This window comes from Paramormyrops kingsleyae, chromosome 2 (assembly GCF_048594095.1).
Source record: "Paramormyrops kingsleyae isolate MSU_618 chromosome 2, PKINGS_0.4, whole genome shotgun sequence".
Lineage (NCBI taxonomy): Eukaryota > Metazoa > Chordata > Actinopteri > Osteoglossiformes > Mormyridae > Paramormyrops > Paramormyrops kingsleyae.
Window position 1 is genome coordinate 12,573,350 of NC_132798.1, and position 20,961 is coordinate 12,594,310.

The window sequence follows — 20,961 nt, forward strand, 5'->3', positions numbered from 1 at the left end:
TTTATGCCTTTTTAAAGTTCAGACGTTAGCTTCAACTTATAGGCCTATGTATTTTTGTACAAATGCAATTGAACAGGGTTCTGTTACCGTATACAGATAATGCAATTAGCCTATATGTACTGCTATATGCCTATTAAATACAGCATGAGGTTCACAAAACACGCTCTCAAGTCCTGATTTTCCTTGTCCAGGTTGACAGTGCACATAGTTCTTCTGTACTTTTCTTCTGCGTTAGACTTGGAAGCTGCCGCCGCCTCTGCAGAGCGTCGATCAGGGGGTGGGGGCTGGGGGACCGTCGTTGGTTTTAAAACAGATGCCGATCTTTGGTGCGCGTTTAAGTGGCACTCAGCAGGAAAGCACTTAGGCACGTCGGAGCGGTTTCGTCATCTTGTCAGCATCTTCAGGGGAAAAAGTGTGAAAGCAAAATAACTTTAGACACGATAAGGATGCAGTGGTTAGATTTATACTCACTTCTAATATCGATTTTCTCTGGCAACTGCGCCACTAACAAATAATCGGACAATAATTTCTTTAGACTAATATTTCCCCATATGTAATTATTTGCCAATAAAATACCTGGATAGAAAACGAAATGTAATTAAGATGACGTTATTCAAACGATATGCATAATCGGTATCCTGTGCCTCCTACTAATTTTGTCGCCGGAGTTACTCTTTGGGAGCAAGTTATTCTCGGCGCTATTAAAAATAACGCGAATGACCTGCGGAGTGAAAATGCGCAAATGCGCGACCCACAACTCGGACGGCGATCTCGGAGGATACAGCATCTTAGCTGGGGCTCACTGGTAGCAGTCAGATCAGCCCCCTGCCTGCAAACAGAAAAGCGGTGGACACTGTTGGTAAAGGAGTCCCGCTCATTCCCTGGGGTCGAGCAGTGATGCGGGGAAAAACAGGAAATTTAAATTTGCAAACTGCGGAGCTAAACGCTGCTTTCAGCGGAAGGGGAGAATAAAAGGACAAGAGTGGCTGTTATCGGCAAAATCCCGAAAAAGGCTTCCGAAGAACAGAGATCACCCTGCGGCAAGAGCAATATCTCCAGTTATTCACGGGAAAAGGGGGTGAGACACCTTGCGCACGCCGTCATCTTGCCCAAAATGGGCACAATTTCACGGTAAAGGGTTGTTGACAGTGACCCAGGGAGCGCAAGCGGACACCGGGGCTCACTTGCTGTCCTCTTCCATGCAAGGACAGCGCTTATATAATTAAAAAAGAGACCGCTGCGGGGATATACACACGCTTTGTTGGGATAACTTGCTCATCCAGGACGCCGCTTTTCAACACCTCGGCGCACTCTGCCAGGTTTTTCCAGAAGTCATCTCATCCCAGCCGAAGCTCAATTCGGACGGAAACCTAATGTTTTTCTGACTACACTGGATAACAAGTAGACAGATCACAATAATGCCCTCTTTAGAAAGAGCGATGGGAACTTTGCACATTTTCTTGGTCATCACCCGACGTTAAAAGGACAGATCAGGGTGGCAATCGCAGAGCAGAAAAAAGCATTTTCCCCCCGAGCTAAACACCGTTCACTTTCTCTTCTTAACCCTAATGGAAGTTTGTGCGACAGCGAAAGGAAACATGTTGCTTCTTCGCACTCGTCAATTAGTCATGGCTGTACTTTTCACAGGTAAGTAGCGCGGATCATATGTGATGTATACTATTCTGTTCAAGTAGCGGACGGTGCTGTTATTGTTATCGCTCATACAATTACTAATAATCGTATCTATGATAAAAGCGGTATTAGTTAGAATATATTGTTTCTATAATTCCAAATAATAATAGTTTAATTTATAGATCGCATAAATCTGTATTTTTCTGATGAATCATCGTTTTAAGCTGGTTTGTGGCGTATTTTACTCGATGGTGGGCTTTCTGATGCAGTTAGCCTACTACTAAACTTGCTGGTACCGGTGTTCAGTAACGACCGTGGATCATTACTCATGACCGCGGCACTTTCAGCGCTGGCTTCGGCATCCCAAATGCATGCAGACGTGCTGCTTCCGTGCCGAATCGCTTTATTGTTTTCATTGGAAATTACATCAAATCTTTATTATTACTATTATTATTATTATTATTGTTATTTGTGTTAAACAGACAACTGATCGATCCCATGTACGAGTTTAATTTCATCCTTCCAATCAAAAATAATGAAGAAAGAACACATTTCGCATGATCGCTGGAAAATCCGGGAAAAACGATGCATTTTTTGTTTCTTTTAGCCAGCGAAGGAGTATCCAACCGTCAAATCACTTTAATCGCCATAGTCACTGCGGTGGCCGCTGTACTGAGGAGGTGGTCCGCGCGCGGCAGATGCTGTCTTCAGGGAGAAAGAGCCTCTCTGTTGCTGTGGGTCCACGGTCCTTCTTAAGCGCTGCCTGTCAGGAAGGTCTGGCAGCGGCCATTGGGGTGGCCGGGAAGATGAATGGTCCCAGTACAATGGTGTAGCAGGACACCAGTGGTGAATTCTAATGCTCATCTGGTCGAGTAGCTTCTGTGATCACACCGGCTTGTGTGATCAGCCCCTCCCAGCCCCAAAATCACAGAATAATGCACCCTTAGTTGCATGGCCCTAGCCAAAGCCTCTACCCCTGCCCCCCCCATTTGGTCACATATCTGCAAATATGAGAGTTGCTGTTGTCCCCCAGGAATCAGCGACCTCAGCGGAGATCCACAGTTAGGGCAGGGAAAGCAGGGCTGTCCTTTACTGGTCCTGGGATGCAGAGTGTGCCAACCAACCAAGAAGTTTCTAGGCTGATGTCAGTGCGCGGGGACTGGGCATTGCCCACACAGGCGCCATCTTGACCATTGTCATGAGATTGTCTACATGGACAAACGTGTCAATGACAAGACTATGTTTTTAGATACCATGTTCGTGGTAAAAATTGCATTTTTATCAACATGCCTGTCGGAATTCGCCGTAGTGTTGCCCGATGATTATATTTTGACATGAGATCCTCACCTGGCATTCTTCCTAGACACCTTTATTCACAGATGTGGGCATTTCCCACAATCCCGCTCATGCACGCTGTTGAATGTTTGCTGGAGGTATCCAGGGTTGGGGCTCTTCTTAGGAGTCCAGCTGCAGACCCTCTCCAGGAATAACTGCAAGTCTGCTTCTGTTTAATGATCTGAGAAAATGTGGACGATTCCCCTCGTTTGACTAGCAATAAAATATAACAATCTGCAGAAAGCGATTTCATTTGGGGTTAACATGGGGTTCCTTGTGCAAGCCTCCCTTGCTTGGGATTAGGGTGAATTTAGGATTAAGGTTAGGATTAAGGTTAGGATTAGGGTTAGGATTAGGGTTTTTCACGGACAGAGCATTCCCATCTTCCCACTAAGGTCCTGGGAGGAGTCACATGGTTTGTTTATCTCAGGTGTGACCAGTTTATTACAGAGGCCTGTCGGTGGGATGAAAATCTCCTTTCAACACAGGATTAGTGCCGTTTCACTCATAGCTGGAAGGTTTCTTCCTGAATATAGATGGCATGTTTTGCATCCAATATGCTTAGTGGCACTTCTGAGTGACACTTTACTCTGAGCGAGATTGGGGACAGCAGCAATGGCCCCCGCCCCCCAAGTGTGAGCCTCAGCACATGACCCGAATTATGATAATTCCCAGGCTGGAACACATGCAGGTGTGCTTTTTCAACTTTAATGCGCTGGTTGTATCTGAAGCGTTATTACAGGAATTATCCAGTCACCGATACAGACTTTGTTTATAAATGGATGGCTTCTCCTTCTTGCAAGCTTCCCTTTTCCAGACAGGGGAACGTGTCCCTTTATGCTCTGTGGAGCGTGATGGAGGCTTTTCGCTGGATCCTCCGACCCCCGGTGAGGCTGCCACAAGGCTGGCTTCCGGGGCTGTTTAGCTCCCTCTGTGTCAACACCAGTCCTCACTGGCCTCTCCTTTAAATGGTCCAGCGGCCAAAACTGAGATGTGTTAATACCTCGGAATGGGAAGGTTCCTCGTGGACCTGAATAGGTCAGCATGCATCTGTATTAATAGGTTAAAATGTAAAAATCACAGCCATGTGTCTTTACACAGAGGTGACTCAGTGTGGTAATTAAATAATCAATAAATTTGTTAATTGATTAATGTTTGATTAGTGTTTCCCAGTCTGGTCCTCAGGGACCCGCAGACAGTCCATGTTTTTGCTACCTCCTGGGAGCCGGGAGGGAGGAAAAATGTGGAACGTCTTTGGGTCCTGAGGACCGGGTTGGGAAACACTGAATTAATGGGTGGAGGCAGAGCGCTGTTTTGCATCCAGATTGATCTGGGACTGTGTCTTTTGGTAAGTCCCTTATATGGAGTTCAGTAAGGACACAGAACAGTTCATCGCCTCCCATGAGGTACTTCTGTGGCATTACCATTCCCAGGAGAGGGTAAGAGATGGAGACGTTTAGGGCACACTTTCAATTTATATGGGAGCAGGAATCCATATAATGTATTTACGGCAGGATGGCGGGGATCTAATGTCCATGCTTTGCTTTCCAAGTAGTTAAAGCAGAGTTTTATGGGCATCCACGCCACGACACGCTTGCATTCTCGTGTCCCAGTTGAATATTGAGTTCCGGGAGAGTCGTATGCTGCTTCCTCATCTAGGAAAGTTTATGTAATTTGACAGCAGATCAATTATGAAAAGCAGCTCCGGAAACCAGGGCTTTCAGCGTTGCCACGGCAAGCTTCTGTCTTCCTTTGTACCTCCAGGGGTGTTTTGACGTGCAAACTTCACCAGGGGTCTGAGCTGAATATCCTGAAGAGAATTAACATAATATTTCAGGTTTATATGACAGTTTAATGTTTGGCGGAACTGTCGGCGGGAAAAGTAATTTTCGCGCGCCTCTCTCTTTTTTTTTAATCACTCTCCCGTTTGTGGGCAGTTAAGAGAAACCCCAGCCTCACGGAACTTATGAGAATTCCTAAAATATTCATGATCAATTTCCAGTCATGAGAGAAGCATCAGGTGGAATCTCAGTTGGGGTTCACGCCACAACCCAAACTGGCACATGGGATACCCATCTGGAAATTGCCCAGTAATACCCAGTTTGTATTTGGGGGGTGCTGCATCTGTGACCTATGTCATGATACAGTACCACCGGTTGGTCTAGGCATGGGGGGGACTGTGGCTGGTATGAATCAAAACTTTCCAGACAAATATGTTCAGAAGATATTCTTCGAGCTTCATTGATGGGTGCCCTGTGCCTCATGCCGCTTTTCTCTGTACTGCTGTTGGCCTGCCATCTGCAGGAAGCTGTGATTTTCTCTTATTTTAGTCCAAAATTGCAAGCTTTGGGAGAAGGGCATCCCACTGAAAATGAATAGCGCATCCTATGGTCAGTGCTGTTGGGAACTGTGTGCATCTGCCAGCCAAGACTATTATGTGTATATAAAAAAGTTGTTGTGTTTGCACTGGCATCAAAAGATATTTGTATTGAAAACATCCTGAAAGGATCTTGGCAATGGCGATTTTCACCATTTGGTCCATGTGGCTATTTACAGTTAACTGGAATTGGAACTGGAATCATTGTGATGTTGTTGTTTTGGAAACCAAATATTTGGCCATATGGAAGACATGATTTGATACCGAAAGGTATTTACCTCGAAACCATACATCTTCAAAAGACTTTTATTCTCTGTGACAGTACATATATAAATATATAAAACCAGCTGTGGGTCTGCATTTTGCTGTTCATTTGCTAACATAAGAGAAGAAATTGTCAAAATGAGGATGTTTCACATGACATTTTTTTGAAAGTGTCTAGTGGCAGTGTACTGTAGCTTCATTACAGGAACTGACAACACTGGCAGTATAAATAGATGTCTCTTGAAAGTTTTATGACCAGACAAATGATTATTTCGCTGTGACTCACATCATGCATCTCACTCAGCTATACTAAATAAGGTTCATCAGTTTGTCATGGATGTTCACTCATCAGTAACTCAATCACCATGAATTGCAATTTTCCCTGAAATCAGTAACACTTCCACCCCAGTTTGCAGCTTGATTCAGTCTGTAGCTCACTCTTCAGTCTGTAGCTTTCGCCAGACTGTAGCTTCAGTCAGTCTGTAGCTCACTCCAGTCTGTAGCTCACTCTTCAGTCTGTAACTTGATTCAGTTTGTAGCTTGATTTAGTCTGTAGCTCACTCTTCAGTTTGTCGTTTGATTCAGTCTATAGCTCACTCTTCAGTTTGTCGTTTGATTCAGTCTGTAGCTCACTCTTTAGTATTTGGCTTGATTCAGTCTATAGCTCACTCTTCAGTCTGTAGCTCACTCTTCAGTCTGTAGCTTGATTCAGTCCATAGCTCACTCTTCAGTCTGTACCTTGATTTAATCTATAGCTCATTCTTCAGTATTTAGCTCACTCTTCATTCTTTAACTCAGTTCCTTCTGTCAGTGGTTGTACCCCCTTGTCTCCATTATTAGTGGATGCTTCCTCAATCTAGAGCGTTCCCCTCAGTCCATCTTCAGTGTGTAGCTTTCTCTGCTGGGATAGCATGGTATTTCTTCTTCTTTGAAATCAGCACATTCCCTTTTGAGAAATGTCATGATATGGGCATCGGGCCATGATATGATCATGTACCATATCCAGGAGGAATATGGGTCTGATCTCACCAGCTGCCAAGACAGCCGTCCAGCCTCCTCTGCCTCCCTCTGCAGCCGTCAGGTTCAGCACTTCTGTGTGGCTTCTACATGCACGCGCCTTTATTTTTGGAGATGTGGCTGAAACAGGTGGATTAAAATGTTCCTCACAAATCCATGTTTTTTTGTTTGTTGCTTTTTTGGGCTCTGACCCGGTTTTGGCTCCAAACGTCTGCTGGGTGTAATTGGGGTTCCGCCGCGGGTAATTGGGGTTCCGCCGCGGGTATTCCGTGTGACAAGTAGCCCCATTTTTCAAATAAGAACACAAATGTATTAGAACGAACAATAGCGTTGATGTTAAATACAGAAAGTTTGTTCTCTTTTTTGCCTGATATTTATTTTCTGGTCCAAGGAAGAGGTGTTTTGCAGAATTTGTTTTACACCTGACCTGGCTGGTCATTGTTGGGGTTCTTTTGTTTTTGGCAGTTTGAATATTGTCATCCGATGCTTTTTTTGAATAATTATGAAAACTCTGTTGAAAAGACCAGGCATGTCTTCTGGACCAGAATAATCAAAGCAATTCCTCTGCAGTTACTTCTAAGGTCCAGGACTATGCCATGCCTTGGGTTAGTGCTAGGCCTGTTCCTGAATTTTTCTGGGTGGCTGGTGTTAAGATTGCACTCAGAAGCTTCTGTTGGTCCTGTCAGGTTCGAGATAGGAGGCTGGTTCTAGAAGGTTTGTGCTTGGCCTCAGAGGACCAGCGTTGCTATGGTTGAGATATGAGGGTTATTCTAGGGCAGTGATTGGAGGTCAGTGATTTACTGTAATGTGAGTGTTCTGGATGCCACATTAGTGCCATATGGGGGTGGGGGGCGGGGGGGAGTGGGGGTTCACAGTTCTCCTATGACTAATGAAGTCAGTGTACCACACATCTCTACACATATGGCAACTCTGCAAACCTCACATGAGGCTAGATAAATAAAACTGAAAGTTACATCAACTGCTCCATTTAATGATCGTTGATTGAGCTTGCTGTCATGATTCATGTAACCACGGCAGCTGGTTTTTGAGTCCATCAAAGAGTTGTCATGGAGATAGCGTGAATGCTGCGATTGAATGGCACCTATTCCACCATGTCGGCTTCTCATCTTCATGGATATGGATTCCAAGTGTTGAATTTTAGCCATCGTCCCTTGTTGATGTATTCAGTCACTGTGAAAATATGTGTTGAATGTGGTATCTTGTTGCTTTTTTTATATTAATTTCTTAACGGTACCAGAATACTAATTTCTCACTTAGTAACAGGCAGTGAACTCTGCTAAATCGTTGTCTTCATTCATTAGGTTTATCAATTTCATTGTCGTTTAACAGCCAGTGCACTGCGTATCACCATGATTATAATAATTACTATGATTTTTTTGTTCAGTTTGTGGTCATGGTATCTTAGTGTTGTTTAAATCAATTGCATGTCATTTAACGTTGTTTAGAATCAGATTTTTATCTTTCGAAATTTCACCTATGTAAATTGGCCAGATGGGGTAATTCACATTGTTGTATTTTAGTGCCTTTAAGAGTATGAAAATGACAAACTTATAATCAAGACTTAGAACTTTGGGCATACCCCCTAATAATAACTCTAATATGATGTGACTCTGATTTAGTTCTTGTTAACCTATGAATGATCATTAAGAAACAGATTAATGGTGATAATGGATTGATAACATCATTCATTTAAAGGTGCCAAGTGATTGAGTGTTTCCCTCAAAGATTGAATTAGAGCCATTGGTCATGTGACTATGAGAAGTGGTACAGACCACACCACAATGTGGGCGGGGCGGACGGGGACGGGGTGTGTCACATGGAGGTCACACCATGGCGTGTTTTCCTAATGAGGTCCACGTCCAATGTCTCCTGAACTTCCTCACCCTGTGGAAGTGGGGGCGGGGCTGGTAGCGGCAAACAAATCAGCAAACTAGACTAACGAGGCCGCTCTCTGCGAGATGTGGACCCCCACCTTGATTTTAATTGAGTCGCTGAATGATTCAGTGCTTGGGCGTGTGACAAGCACTCGATCCCTGGCTTGAAAGGGTTGTGATGGGAGCGGGTTACAAATTTGTCGCACAGCAATCTCCTTGGTCTCCCTGCAAGGACACTAGCTGGTTTCTCCTCTGAAGGAGAATTAATAGTTTCCCTCTCTGCCTCTTTTCTTTCCTATGCTGCCACAACTGATGGCACTGGGATTGAAGAACAAGTTCTGGAAAACCCAAATAATGTCTATCTGCTAGGGAGTCGTAACTGGCTTGGGAGGGGGGGGGGTGTCCAGTTGATTTCCAGTGATTTTCCAGTTCACGTGGGGCAGACACTGTGCCTTCGTTAGCTTGTGGTGACAGTGACGTCAGTCCCGTAGTCAAGGCAGCAATTTGATTAGTCTCTTTGGCTGGAAGCTATGGTCCTTATCTGAGAGAGTTAATCATGCCTCTCGTAGGAAGATTGCTGTGGTAACTGGGGTCAGAATATACTTTGGCTATTCTTGGTGCCACAATAATGCCTCCAGAATTGGCATGTATAAGGGTGATTTAAACAATAGTTTTGTTTGATGTTATAGATTATAGATTCAAGCAGCTTTCAACCAAAGTAATAAATGTAATTCATTCCATAAACATGTAGTGCATAAAAATGTATTTGTTTGGACCTAGTTGTATGGTGCAGTCTGTCCCCCTCTTGCAGATGACAGTGATCAACCAGACCTTTTTTTCTTGTTCTGTTGGTTTCCAATGACACCTTGACATTTTTTCTCAAGTAATGTGGTTTGCAGACTCCAGACACCCCCTAGCAGGGCTTCTGAGACCTGAACCAGCAGCCTTCAGGATACAAACCTGTGTCCTTGCGCATCTTCTGCTACGTTAGCTGATACATATGGAGGTGTCTGAATCAATACCACCCCAAGGTCGTACTGTAGGCTTTCAGGGCGGCAGGTTTTTTTGTGCAGAGATACTGACAGGGAGGTTATTTAGCCAGGAAACGGTGCTTTCTTGTGTCACTGGGGTTTGACATGAAAAGTCCATTAATTAGGCATCGAAATAAAAGCCGGTGGCAGTCTTGAGGGAGAGTGAAACGTTTGTTTAATTCTACTTATGTGGTTTGTACTTGCATGGGTGTTTATGAAATTAATGAAGTAATTATGAATAGGATTCATGACAAAAGCCAAGTCCTGCAAATGAGAGTAATTTGGACTAATAGTAATTAATGAGGGTCTTTGATTGGTAGGAGTTTCACCTGCTGTCTGCATACCTTCCCGATTTTGTTTGTTAAAATTTCTCTGACTGAATGGCTTGTCATTTGACAGATGTCACCTCAGATGTCACCTCAACTACTCATTAAATTCAGTTTTATTTTTTTTTTGTGACACTTGAAATATGACAATGTCTCATTTAAATTTATTTAGCAGACATTTTTATCCAATGCAATGTACAATTAATAAGGCAAGGAAAGGAAAAGCAAGCTTGGCTAGTCCCTGGAATCATTGAGGTTAAGGGCCTTACACAAGGACCCAGAGGTGAAATCATTCTATTGACGATGGGCTTTAAACCAGTAGCCCTCTGATCACTGGCATAGTGGTCCAACCCATTGGGCCACATGCCACCTCCCACACCCTCTGTGTTAAACACATGATCTGAACTGAGAATTACATGTTTGCCAAATTTGGATGCTTTAAGTTCAGGTATTCAGAGGTATTTGGGATGCCAGTCCATCACAGGGCATATAAATGCACACACTGACATGCTACTGGCAATTTACAGCTGCCAGTCATTCTATATGACTTTGGAAATCACAAGAGAATGGGAGAGCATGCAAACTCCACACACACACACACACACACACACATATGTTTGTATTCATATCTTTCATTCATTCAGTCTTCTGACTACATTCGCAGATTTTTAGAAAACTGAGTTTCCCCTTTCTGGGGACCAAAGAAATGGTCCCCACAATGTCAAAAAAAAAGAAAAAAACAACAAGATTTTATCACATTGTGGGGACATTTGGTCTCCACAATGTAATACATAGCTCTGGAAAAAATTTGGAGACCACTACATATTAAAAAAAAAAAAACCCTGGTTTTGCTGGTAGACGGCTACGCTGAGCAGCAACACTGGGAACGACCAGAAACCAGCCAGGCAAAGGGCGGAAGTGACTCTCTAATGCCAGAGATGACCGCTAACTTATCAGACAGTTTCTCATGAATCAGAGGATGACATCAAGTGAACGTCAAAAAGAATACGAAACATTAAGTGCAGGTGTGAAGTGCACTGCCAGGACAGTTTGTCAGGGTCCTACAAGCAGGACTAAAGTCCCATAAAGCAAAGAAGCCCTTCATTAATGAGAAAGAGAGAAGCCAGAATGGAGTTTGCAAAAAAAACAAAAAAAAAAAAAAATATATATATATATATTTAATTTTTTTTATTTTTTAAACTCCAGTCTGGCTCTTTTTTTATTTTATAAAAATATATGTAATATGCACAGCCCTGGATGTGTGACACATCGAGCCACCTTGTGTTTGGCTGTACTTCAGTAAATAGAAAGTGTTTATTTCTGTATTTGGGCCTTTTTGAAACTTCATTTCTGCTGAGCTGTTCGTAGGCTGGATTCTCTGGCTGTATAAACCACTTGCTGCCAGGCCACTATGTAATCACCGTCTGTGTAAAATGCAGAGTGGGCCACCCTGAGTATGTAGATGTGAGCTGGCACACGCTCACGCTGACACACGGCGGCCATCTTGGTCTTGAAATACAAATTCGGTGTTGTCTTCCTATGCCCCCTGACTTCCTATGCCCCCTGACTTCCTATGCCCTCTGACTTCCTATGCCCCCTGACTTCCTATGCCCCCTGACTTCCTATGCCCCCTAACTTCCTATGCCCCCTGATTTCCTATGCCCCCTGACTTCCTATGCCCCCTGATTTCCTATGCCCCCTGACTTCCTATGCCCCCTGACTTTCTATGCCCCCTGACTTCCTATGCCCTCTGACTTCCTATGCCCCCTCATTTCCTATGCCCCCTGATTTCCTATGCCCCCTGACTTCCTATGCCCCCTGACTTCCTATGCCCCCTGATTTCCTATGCCCCCTGATTTCCTATGCCCCCTGACTTCCTATGCCCCCTCATTTCCTATGCCCCCTGATTTCCTATGCCCCCTGACTTCCTATGCCCCCTCATTTCCTATGCCTACTAGAACTTCACATATAAATGGCTGGTGACAGAGGAGAGAAAAAACAGGTTGTTTCAGTGTTGTGTCATATATTGTATATTGCTATGAATCAGCATGGTAAAGAAATAAAAATTCTGCTATGTAGGTTTGCCACCTGTCCTGGATTTCCCGGGATTGTGCTCTTTTTTGAGCAACTGTCCTGGAAAATTAATATTTTTTCCCCGGGAGATGAATTGTCCCGGTTTTTGTGAAAATGTGCGTCTAATTTAGAATTTCACTGTTTCAAATAAACTCTCACTTGGTTTCCTTCTACCTCTATTTTGTTTCTTTCTGGTTACGTTTGTTTATGCAATGCTGTGTCCTGTTGCCATGTCTGTACTTTATTTGATTGGTTGCAGAAATTATTTTATCTGTTTTGTAAAATGGGGGGAGTGACGGGCGAGGAGAATGACAAAACAGTATCGGACGAGCCACAGGCATCAAAGGAAAGACAACTTACAACGTACACCTCAGAGTGGAGGAAAAGAGAAAACTTTTTTGAATGGATAAGGCACAACCAAGGAGACATGGGGGGTATTCAACAAAGCAGAATTTCCCAGTTGGCTGGATAACTTAAGCCAAACGTGAAAACTGTCCAACACGAGGACAATCCTTAGATTTGGCTTAAATTATCTGGCTGATGAAAAAAGTCTGAATTGTGGAATACCACCCTCCTTCTCCACCACTCGAGGTTCGTGTCCAGCCAAAAGTTCAGTTAAATATGAAGGAAAAACAGCGCTGGAAATTAATGCAAAAATAATGAAGCACCAGTTTTCTGTATTAAGCAAAGGCAAAAATCTAAAAAAAAAAAAAAATAGATTAACTAATTAATTAATTTTAAAACTTTTAATTGCCCAAATTGCCGTACTTATAGGTAAGAGAGGCAATAGATATTCCTACCTCTATAAACACAGTATATGTGCAAAAATGGTTTAATTCCCCGCCCCCCCAAAAAGGGATGTAATGTCTGAGTGTGCCGGATTTTCACAAATCAGAGGTGGCAACCCTACTGGTGTGGTAGGGGTGTAACGATAACGTTTGCCCTTGGGTCGATATGTGTGATTGATTTCAGGGCCATGGCCCATGGGAACGGTAAGGTTTCGGTATCATATACAAAAACACACCACCCTTTAAGTAAACAATGAAATATTTTTGTTCCCCAAATACCAATATATTTAGCTTCGTAACAACATGTTTACTTACATGGTATATTACCGCAGTGTTTTCAGACCTAACGCGGCACGCGCTGCGCTCTGAAACGGGTTATTTTCTATGTGCTCTGCAGCGCAAGAACGGTGGTCAAAGTTGAACTTTGTTGAACACGGTTGTTCACGATGCTAAGTCTGGCGAACTCATTAACGGGGGAGCAAAGCAAACAGACGTGTACCTTATTTTTGTACTGACTGCCAATAGGATGTCATTTGTCGAAGAAAAACACTACTGCTATAAATCAGTGACGATGACGTTACCAGCGATTCGCATTATTTTTCATTCCATGGCGCCAAAATTTTAAGCGATTTCCTTTTTCCCCACAAAAAAATATTATGCGTTTAATCAACTCATCTGGTTACCCAATAATTTCAAACATCTTGGTCTATGCCTCATTTTAAAAATTCTTGTCCCTGTATTAAACACGCTGTAATGATATCAGTGAAACAGGCCAGTAAAAATTACATGCACATAAAATTAAAGCGTGTAGGTATGAATGTGCCTTCAATAGATTAGATAATGGATATGTTAATAGAAGCTTCTAATAATAGTGTTGTTTATATAGTTTTATATTGGGCTGTTCGGGTCTTGAACCCCCTGATTATTCTGCACCTTTTACTTCACTACAAGTCAGACATTAATTCAGCGTATCAGACAGAAGAATGAACCTCCTCGTTGGAATTTTCACAAAATTTTACTTTTGGTGGCTATGATTAAAAGCCCATTATAATACGGCAACCGATATAATGCACTTTGCCCTTGAATAGAAAAGTCTTAGTCTAGGTATATCTCAGCACTGAAAACATTTTTAACACGTCCATTTGTATTGTGCTGACGGGATGTAAAAATGCATGTCTACATGTGTTTTATAAATGCGTAGTTTTATGCTCCCTAAACACAGGTATTTTTTACCGTGTCTAGAGGATAAAATGTTGTGTGGAGACAAATTCTGTCTGGGGTACAGTGCTTGGGAACTGTTTGGTCGGAACAAGTTTACATGCTTGCATGTGTTCTGTTGAACTCAATTTATCTACATTCTGATTGGTTGCCGCCGAACCGCATCATAGTTCATCACCATAAAGATGATCGGGCTTCAACTTCATTTTGACACTCGCCGCCCAAATCGTGACGTGCCGTGCCACCACCCGGCGATACACCCTCCAGTAGAGAATGAACGACTTCTGATCACTTTGACACTCTCGCCTTTTGTGGTGTGAACGCACGGTTACGATATGCCACATACGTACTGGCACGAATATAAGATGGTTTTTTTCCCCAAAATAACTGGGATCGTCTTATTTTCGAGGGCTAGAATTTAAATGTCATTATACAACACAGATAGCCTACCAAACAGTTTGATAATACAGTATACCATGTAGCATTACATCACTTTACTATGGTAATGTGGGATTTGAGCATGTGTATTGTAGGAGTTCTGCAGTATATTAGCAGGAACCTTACTACAGCAATGCTACAGTAATTAGCGTATTCCACAGTATATTCCTTTGCTTTATTACTGAAGTGGTTACACACTTGAATTAGCATTGGCTAGAGGGGACATGGGCATTCAACAGTAGACACCACCTAGAACGTTACTTCCTGTTCTGGCATGTTGGTCAGAACTGGGGGCTGTCCTGACTCGACACAGCTGTTGCCTGTTTGTTGTTATTCTCACGGCTGTCAGACAGCAAAGTAAACAGTGCGGGAGGTCATTGATGTGTGTGTGTGTGTGTGTGTGTGTGTGCGTGCCTTGGGGAGGGGGGGGGGGGGGAGTTGCAGGTGCAGATCCTGTCCTTCTGCTCATTTTTCTTCATGAGCGGAGCTAATGAAAGCTCCAATGAAGAATGGCCTTGCTTAGTCAAAGGCAAGTCCCTGAGCGGTGAATGAGATCTGTACCTCCAAAGACTCCAAGAATAAGTGGATAAATGGTTAGTTTTACATCCCATCCATAGTGTTCGGCCAGTAGGTGGCCTTTTGCCCTGTGCTTCCAACCACAGGCTCCTGGTTAACCCAATCCTTTAGTGAATAAATAATTACAGAATGGATGAATGATCAGCTTTATTTCACGTTAAACTGGAAACAAGGCTTCCCAATTTCCGAGAGAGAATGTGTTCTGAAGGTTTTTTTCCCTTCACTTCATTGAACTTTTCTTTGTTTTGATGAAGGGCCAGCTAAGCTGTAATGCCGTGATCGTCTCCTAAATGCCGTTTATGAGTGAGCTGGTGTATAAAAATGTGTTTACCTGTGGGTGTCAGGAAGAGGGGATCTGAAACTGCAGAATAAAAGCATAACAATGTAGTGAATCACATTCCAGCTCTCATATCTTGTTTTTTTTTTTTGCTGAATTGACCAAATGTATAAAACACAATACACATTTTAGAGGGGAACTATGCAAACAGCGACAAGGTGTTAAAGAAAAGGTAACGGCAGATGTGTCTGCTATTCAGCCGTTGTTACGGGAGTTTGTTTAAGCATAACAATTCACTCCCCTGTTAACAGCAGGGTCTCGTTTGAATGTGAGCCAATAGGGTGATGTTAGGCAATGTCGTTACAGTATTACAGCCAGTTTTGTGATGAATGGAGACATCTCTGGTGATTTCCCCCACAACCTCTGTAGATGTGGAACATTCATATTAAGGAAGGCAGAGTAAAACAGCTCTGATACATTTTTGAGCAGAAAAAAAACTCTGGTCTAAAATTAAAACTGAATTTTTTCATGGGGATTTAAGAAAGAAAATTAAGACCGTACGGCAGAGTGTTCTGATAGTGGCACTGTTACAAACTGAGTATATCCCAAATTTAGTCATTTCTCATTCTGCACGGTTACATTAATTAGCTGCTTAATATTCATACTAATGGAAAACTTCATGTTTGTTCTGCCAGAGATCTTACTGAAGACATTTAGCTTAAATGTTTTTAAAGTACAATAACATCTTCTAGGGCTTCCATTCATTTTCTGTAATCGCTTATCCTTTTCAGGGAGGTCTGGAGCCTATGGGCACGAAGCAGGGTACAACCCAGGAGGGTCTGCCAACTCATTGCAGGGCTCACTCACACACCATTCACACCTACTGGTAACTCCAATTAACTTCAGGATTTTTTTGGACTTGGGAGGATAACAGAGTACCCGGACAAAACCTCACGATGACATGGGGACACCCTTCAAACCCCACACAGATGGAGCCATGACCGAGGCTCAAACCCAGGACTTAGAGGCGTGAAGCATCAGTACTAACTACTGCACCTCCATGCCACCTCTGTCTCAACCTTACACCCAGAAAATGTCAGTCAGAAGTCTACTTCTGTGCTGCTGGCTGGGATATAAGCATTTTTAGTTATCTTTTCTTATTCATATGCTCTGGTTTGGTTATTTATCTCCATTCAGCACGCTCACATTGTTGACCATTATGGGCTGTAATAGCGTGTCCTGAAAGCGCTCTCGCGTCTCAATCTCAATATTCAGCAGAAGCACCTTTGGCAGCAATTACAAGCCGCACACGTGTCTGTGAGTGAGTCTGCCAGCCTCTGTGAGGTTTCTGCTCATTTTCCCTCCATCTTGCCACCGATTTACAGACGCTCTCCCAAGCCCTGACTGTTCAGCACTCGCTTGGAAACAGAGTCCCTCTCTTCGGTGTTGGGTTTCATTCCCGCTGGTCACGCCTGTGTTTAAACATCCTGGTTTATTCATTTAAGGAGCAGACGGCCAGTTATTGCTTATCTGCAGCCCAGGCTTTTAGGGAATATCTCCCTCGTATCCGTCAGTTTCTGCTCATTACCAGGTGCCCTTAGGATACAGGTGATCAGACTCATTTTAATCCAGTTAGGCTAATTGCTAACTGTATTGCATCCTCTCACTGTACAGTAGAACAAAGAATTTACTAAACCAAAGGTCAGGATGAAACCTGGTTTCGTTTTGCTTGAGTGAAGAATGTTGGACGCAGGTGGAGCCATTCCATGTTTAAATGCAGCATGGTCCAGTTGGCCGCTGTCTCCTCCCCAGCGAACCTCAACACGTGCACTGATAACAAGTGCAATGTTTAACGCCAGACTTGTTGCATTTCAAAATGTGGCATTTTGCCATCATATCCTCACCATACGCACACACACCCCCATGTACACTTGCTCCCCAAACAAAGCCCTCACTCTTAACTCCAGTGCAGATGAGTTAGCAGTTTGGTGCTAAGTCAAGTGGGCTAACACCACTATCACCGCTGTTGGGTGTGACTTTTGCACACTCATGGCCTTACGTGTGGCAAGTGTATCAGGACGCACATTGGAGAAAGGGAATCACATCTCACGGCTAGCTTAAAATTAGGACAGAGGTGATACAGTGAATTGTATCTTCGGTGTTTAGAAAGACATGCTCTATGTTAGGGCTTCCATTTTTCTCAAAGGTTTGTTGGGTGGCTCAGTGAATAGAAATATGACTTCTGGGCTGGCATCCCATCCAGGACGCCCCTGCCATGTGCCCTGTGCTGCCTGGCATAAGCTCCAGGCTCTTGGTGACCCAGTACTGGATAAACAGTTATGGAAAATGAATGGATGCTATCACAGCAGTGCCCTTTGACAGACTTGAATAGAAAACCTTTCTGCTAACCGCTACCACGTCTCTGCCCTTGAGCGAAGTATTTAACCTGAATGGCTCCATTAAATACATGCACTGCTGTAAATGGGCGAAACTGTAAGTCACTTAGGACAAAGACATTAGCTAAGCAACAAAATGTAATGTGTCATGGAACACCTGCGCAGGCCCGGTGATTTCCCGGGTTGTTCCCTGTGCCGCTTGTACCTGTCCATATGGAGGCAGCATGCCGCTTAGAGACGCTTCCTGCCAAGACGCTTACTTCCCTTACACTGTCCACATGGCTCTGAGCAGGAGAGCTTTGTGCTGATTGGATGACGGTAGTGTTATTCACTGCTTGCCCCGCCCACTTTGCAGAACATCATTTTCATGCAAGCCAGTTGGCAGATGACAGACAGTTTAGACTCGAACCATCGGTTGAGCTCTGCGATCTTTAAGATATTTAAGAGTGTCTGTTGTGGATTAGTTGCCTAGGAGCCAGTCTGGGGTGTCTTGTCCAAAAAATGTTCAAACATTACTTCAGAGAGACCAAACCAATTGTTTTTCATAACTACATTAATGTGAAAGTTATTGTTGTTGAACGTTTTCACAGGAAGAAATATTAAGTATCATAAATATTAAATGAAAAGCAATAAATGAATAAACCTTTTTTAAAATGGATTCTGTGTTAGCAAATAGTGATATATGAATCTCAGTATGGTTGTAATTCATTATGAAGACATTGAAAACAAACAGTGGTTTGGTGTGCGCCAACCTTTAGGGGCTGTTTGAGGACTGTCTACCAGCAAGAACATCTGCCTTGTCGTGGTCACGTGACCTTCCACTCCCCCTGGCGATTGGCCAAAGGGTGTGAGAAACGTGTGCATCTGTCTCGCCGGAGTCCCTTTCCGCTGAGCGGGAGATTAGCTGCCATGTGTGTTTCCAAGCTCTGTTGAATCTGGTGTTTTTGGGAGTACTTCAGAAGCCATGACAATGGGAAAATCAGTTTTGCATTCAGACACCCTTTGTTTATGTGATTTAAATCCAATTGGGGAAGAATTTTCTTCCAGGGTATGGGAGGGGAGATGTTTATTTCTGGTGGTTTGAGGAGGGTTTTGCAATCTTGAATTTTCGGCACCATGCTCAAGGACTGAGTGTCAACAAACATGGACTGATTCATTTCAATGATACATGATTTTCTGCAAAATCTGTCTGACAAAATGCCTTTTTGTAAATCTTTATACCTACGGGTGACTGACACAATATCCAAGGAAGCGATTCTGAGGCACATCCTTGACAGCGACACTTTAGAAACCTGACTCGTCGCCTCCCGTTGTTTTATAGAATGGGCATCAATGCTGTACTGTACAAAGATGTATGTCAGTGAACGAGAGGGGGGATTTTAATACATATTCATTGTATTCATATATGCCTCCTTGCTGTTAAACTGATCAGAGGAGAATCCGCAGTGCCTTCCTTTGATCGCAGACCGCCCGTGGCTGAATCGAGCAATCCAAAGAGCAACTCTGATTGGCTGTTCAGCTGTCCAATGAGTTTCCAGTTAGTCACACATTATTCAGTCTCTTGGCCAGCTGATCATTTAATAGTGACATATAACCTACTATCATGTAGCGGTGGTGTGGTTCTGCGGGTTTGGGTTGTGTACCTGAGACTGGAAGGCTGCCACTTCAAACCCCCTGTTTGGCAGAATGATTTCACCAATTGGCCCTTGAGGTAGGCCTTTAGTGCTAATTGCTCCACTTATATGTTGCTTTGGACTAAAGTGTCCTCTAAATAAGTAATTGTAAGCTTTTCCCCCCCATTTAACTACCTGAATTAAGACCATTATTCAATATAACAAAAGCAGCCATTGGGGGGATTTGAACCCACAACCTTCAAATTGTAAGCACCGATTCTGTACCTTCCCACTACCTGTGGCATCTCCAGAAGCTTCCGGCAGCTTGTAGGAGCTATCACAGCTGTGCATATTAAGCAGCATTTCCTTTTTTTTTCTTCCCAAAGTTACAGGACAGACAATAATATCTCCCCTCGTAGTTTGTTACCGTCATCTTGTTTCATTATTTGATTTGGATTAAGACAGTTCTGCGGCAGTGTTTACACAAGAAATCCGAGCGAGAGAGGATTAAAAAAGAAAAGCAGCTTGCTGTGGCATTACTCAATTTAAACCTTTTTCTCTTTACATTTTTATAATTATTTCCTTTAATAAGGAACTTGCCTGTTGCTCCTGTCGGCTGCCTTCGGCCGCCTGCTGCCCAACGTGCCGCGCGGAGTTCTGAGTGGTGAAATGTCGTGGGAGCTGACATGCAATAAATAAAGGTCAAAGAGCTGTTACGTTCGCTCCTTTCTCTAATTACATTTCCGTCGTATAAATGGCACGCGAGCGGAGTGCAGGCTCGGGTCCCAGTGGCCGCCCGCCCGCCCGCCCGCTTTCGCGAATAATGGGAAGGCCGTAAAAATAGCAGCCCGGATCCGTGGGGCTCCTCAATCAGGGCGCCAATAACGAGCACCCTGGAATGCCGACGGCATGCATGCCTTTTTTGGGAATTACACGGTTTAATCTTAATTAACTGCAGCTGGCACACCCTCCTAGGGGCCTCGTCTGGGAAGGACGGGTTACGGTTGGGGGAAGACAGTCGGGGGGGGTGGCACTCGCCTCACTGTTTCCCCTTCATGGCTACTCAGAGAGAGGCAGCGACGTCGCCGGACTGCCATGGGCCGCTGAAGAAATCGATTATCTCCCTGTTTCGATGAGCTTCGCCTCAAAGAGCTTTTCATCTAAAGCGCCTGCTTGCGGGCCCCCCCACGGGCCAGTGGCACTGGGCCGCAGCATATACTAGACAGCCCATTAGTGCAGTGAGAGTGCAGTGTTAGCACAGACAGGACAAGCACGACGCTCCGGTGCTATTGCAGAGGGGGCAGAAAGGGAATGGAGCCGGTGCAGAATGGGGCGATGGTGCGTGCAGAACAAATATACAGACATATAGACTGTTAGGACAAACACAAGAGTGTTAATATGTACAGAACAGACATTGTGTACTGAACTGACTGTCAGTACATACACAGAAAGTACAGAATACACTGGTAGGACATACAAAACAGCCTGTTAGTACATACAGAGCAGACTTATACAGAACCAGTATAAAATATACTGTACACTACAGATTTGTTACGTATAGAATAGTATAAAGAGAAGAATTACATTACATTCAGAACAAACTGCTACCACAACCATAACTGACTGTTTGTATGTGCAGAACAGACTTTTATCATGTACACTGCAGACTAACAATGTCTTGAACAGACTGTTAGCATGCACAGAA

The 20,961-nt window shown here is 43.7% G+C and overlaps 1 protein-coding gene across 3 annotated transcripts in view; it reads left to right on the plus strand.

Annotated features, from left to right (window-relative positions):
- Positions 1–224: 224 nt before the first annotated feature.
- Positions 225–20,961, plus strand: part of LOC111851774 (transmembrane protein 132D-like) — a 176,596-nt gene continuing 155,859 nt past the window's right edge. For all 3 annotated transcript variants that reach the window (XM_023826995.2, XM_023826996.2, XM_023826997.2), the window contains exon 1: positions 225–1,647. In XM_023826995.2, coding sequence (XP_023682763.1) covers positions 1,569–1,647 — 79 coding nt within the window. In that variant the 5' untranslated portion in view covers positions 225–1,568. The remainder of the gene's footprint in view (positions 1,648–20,961) is intronic.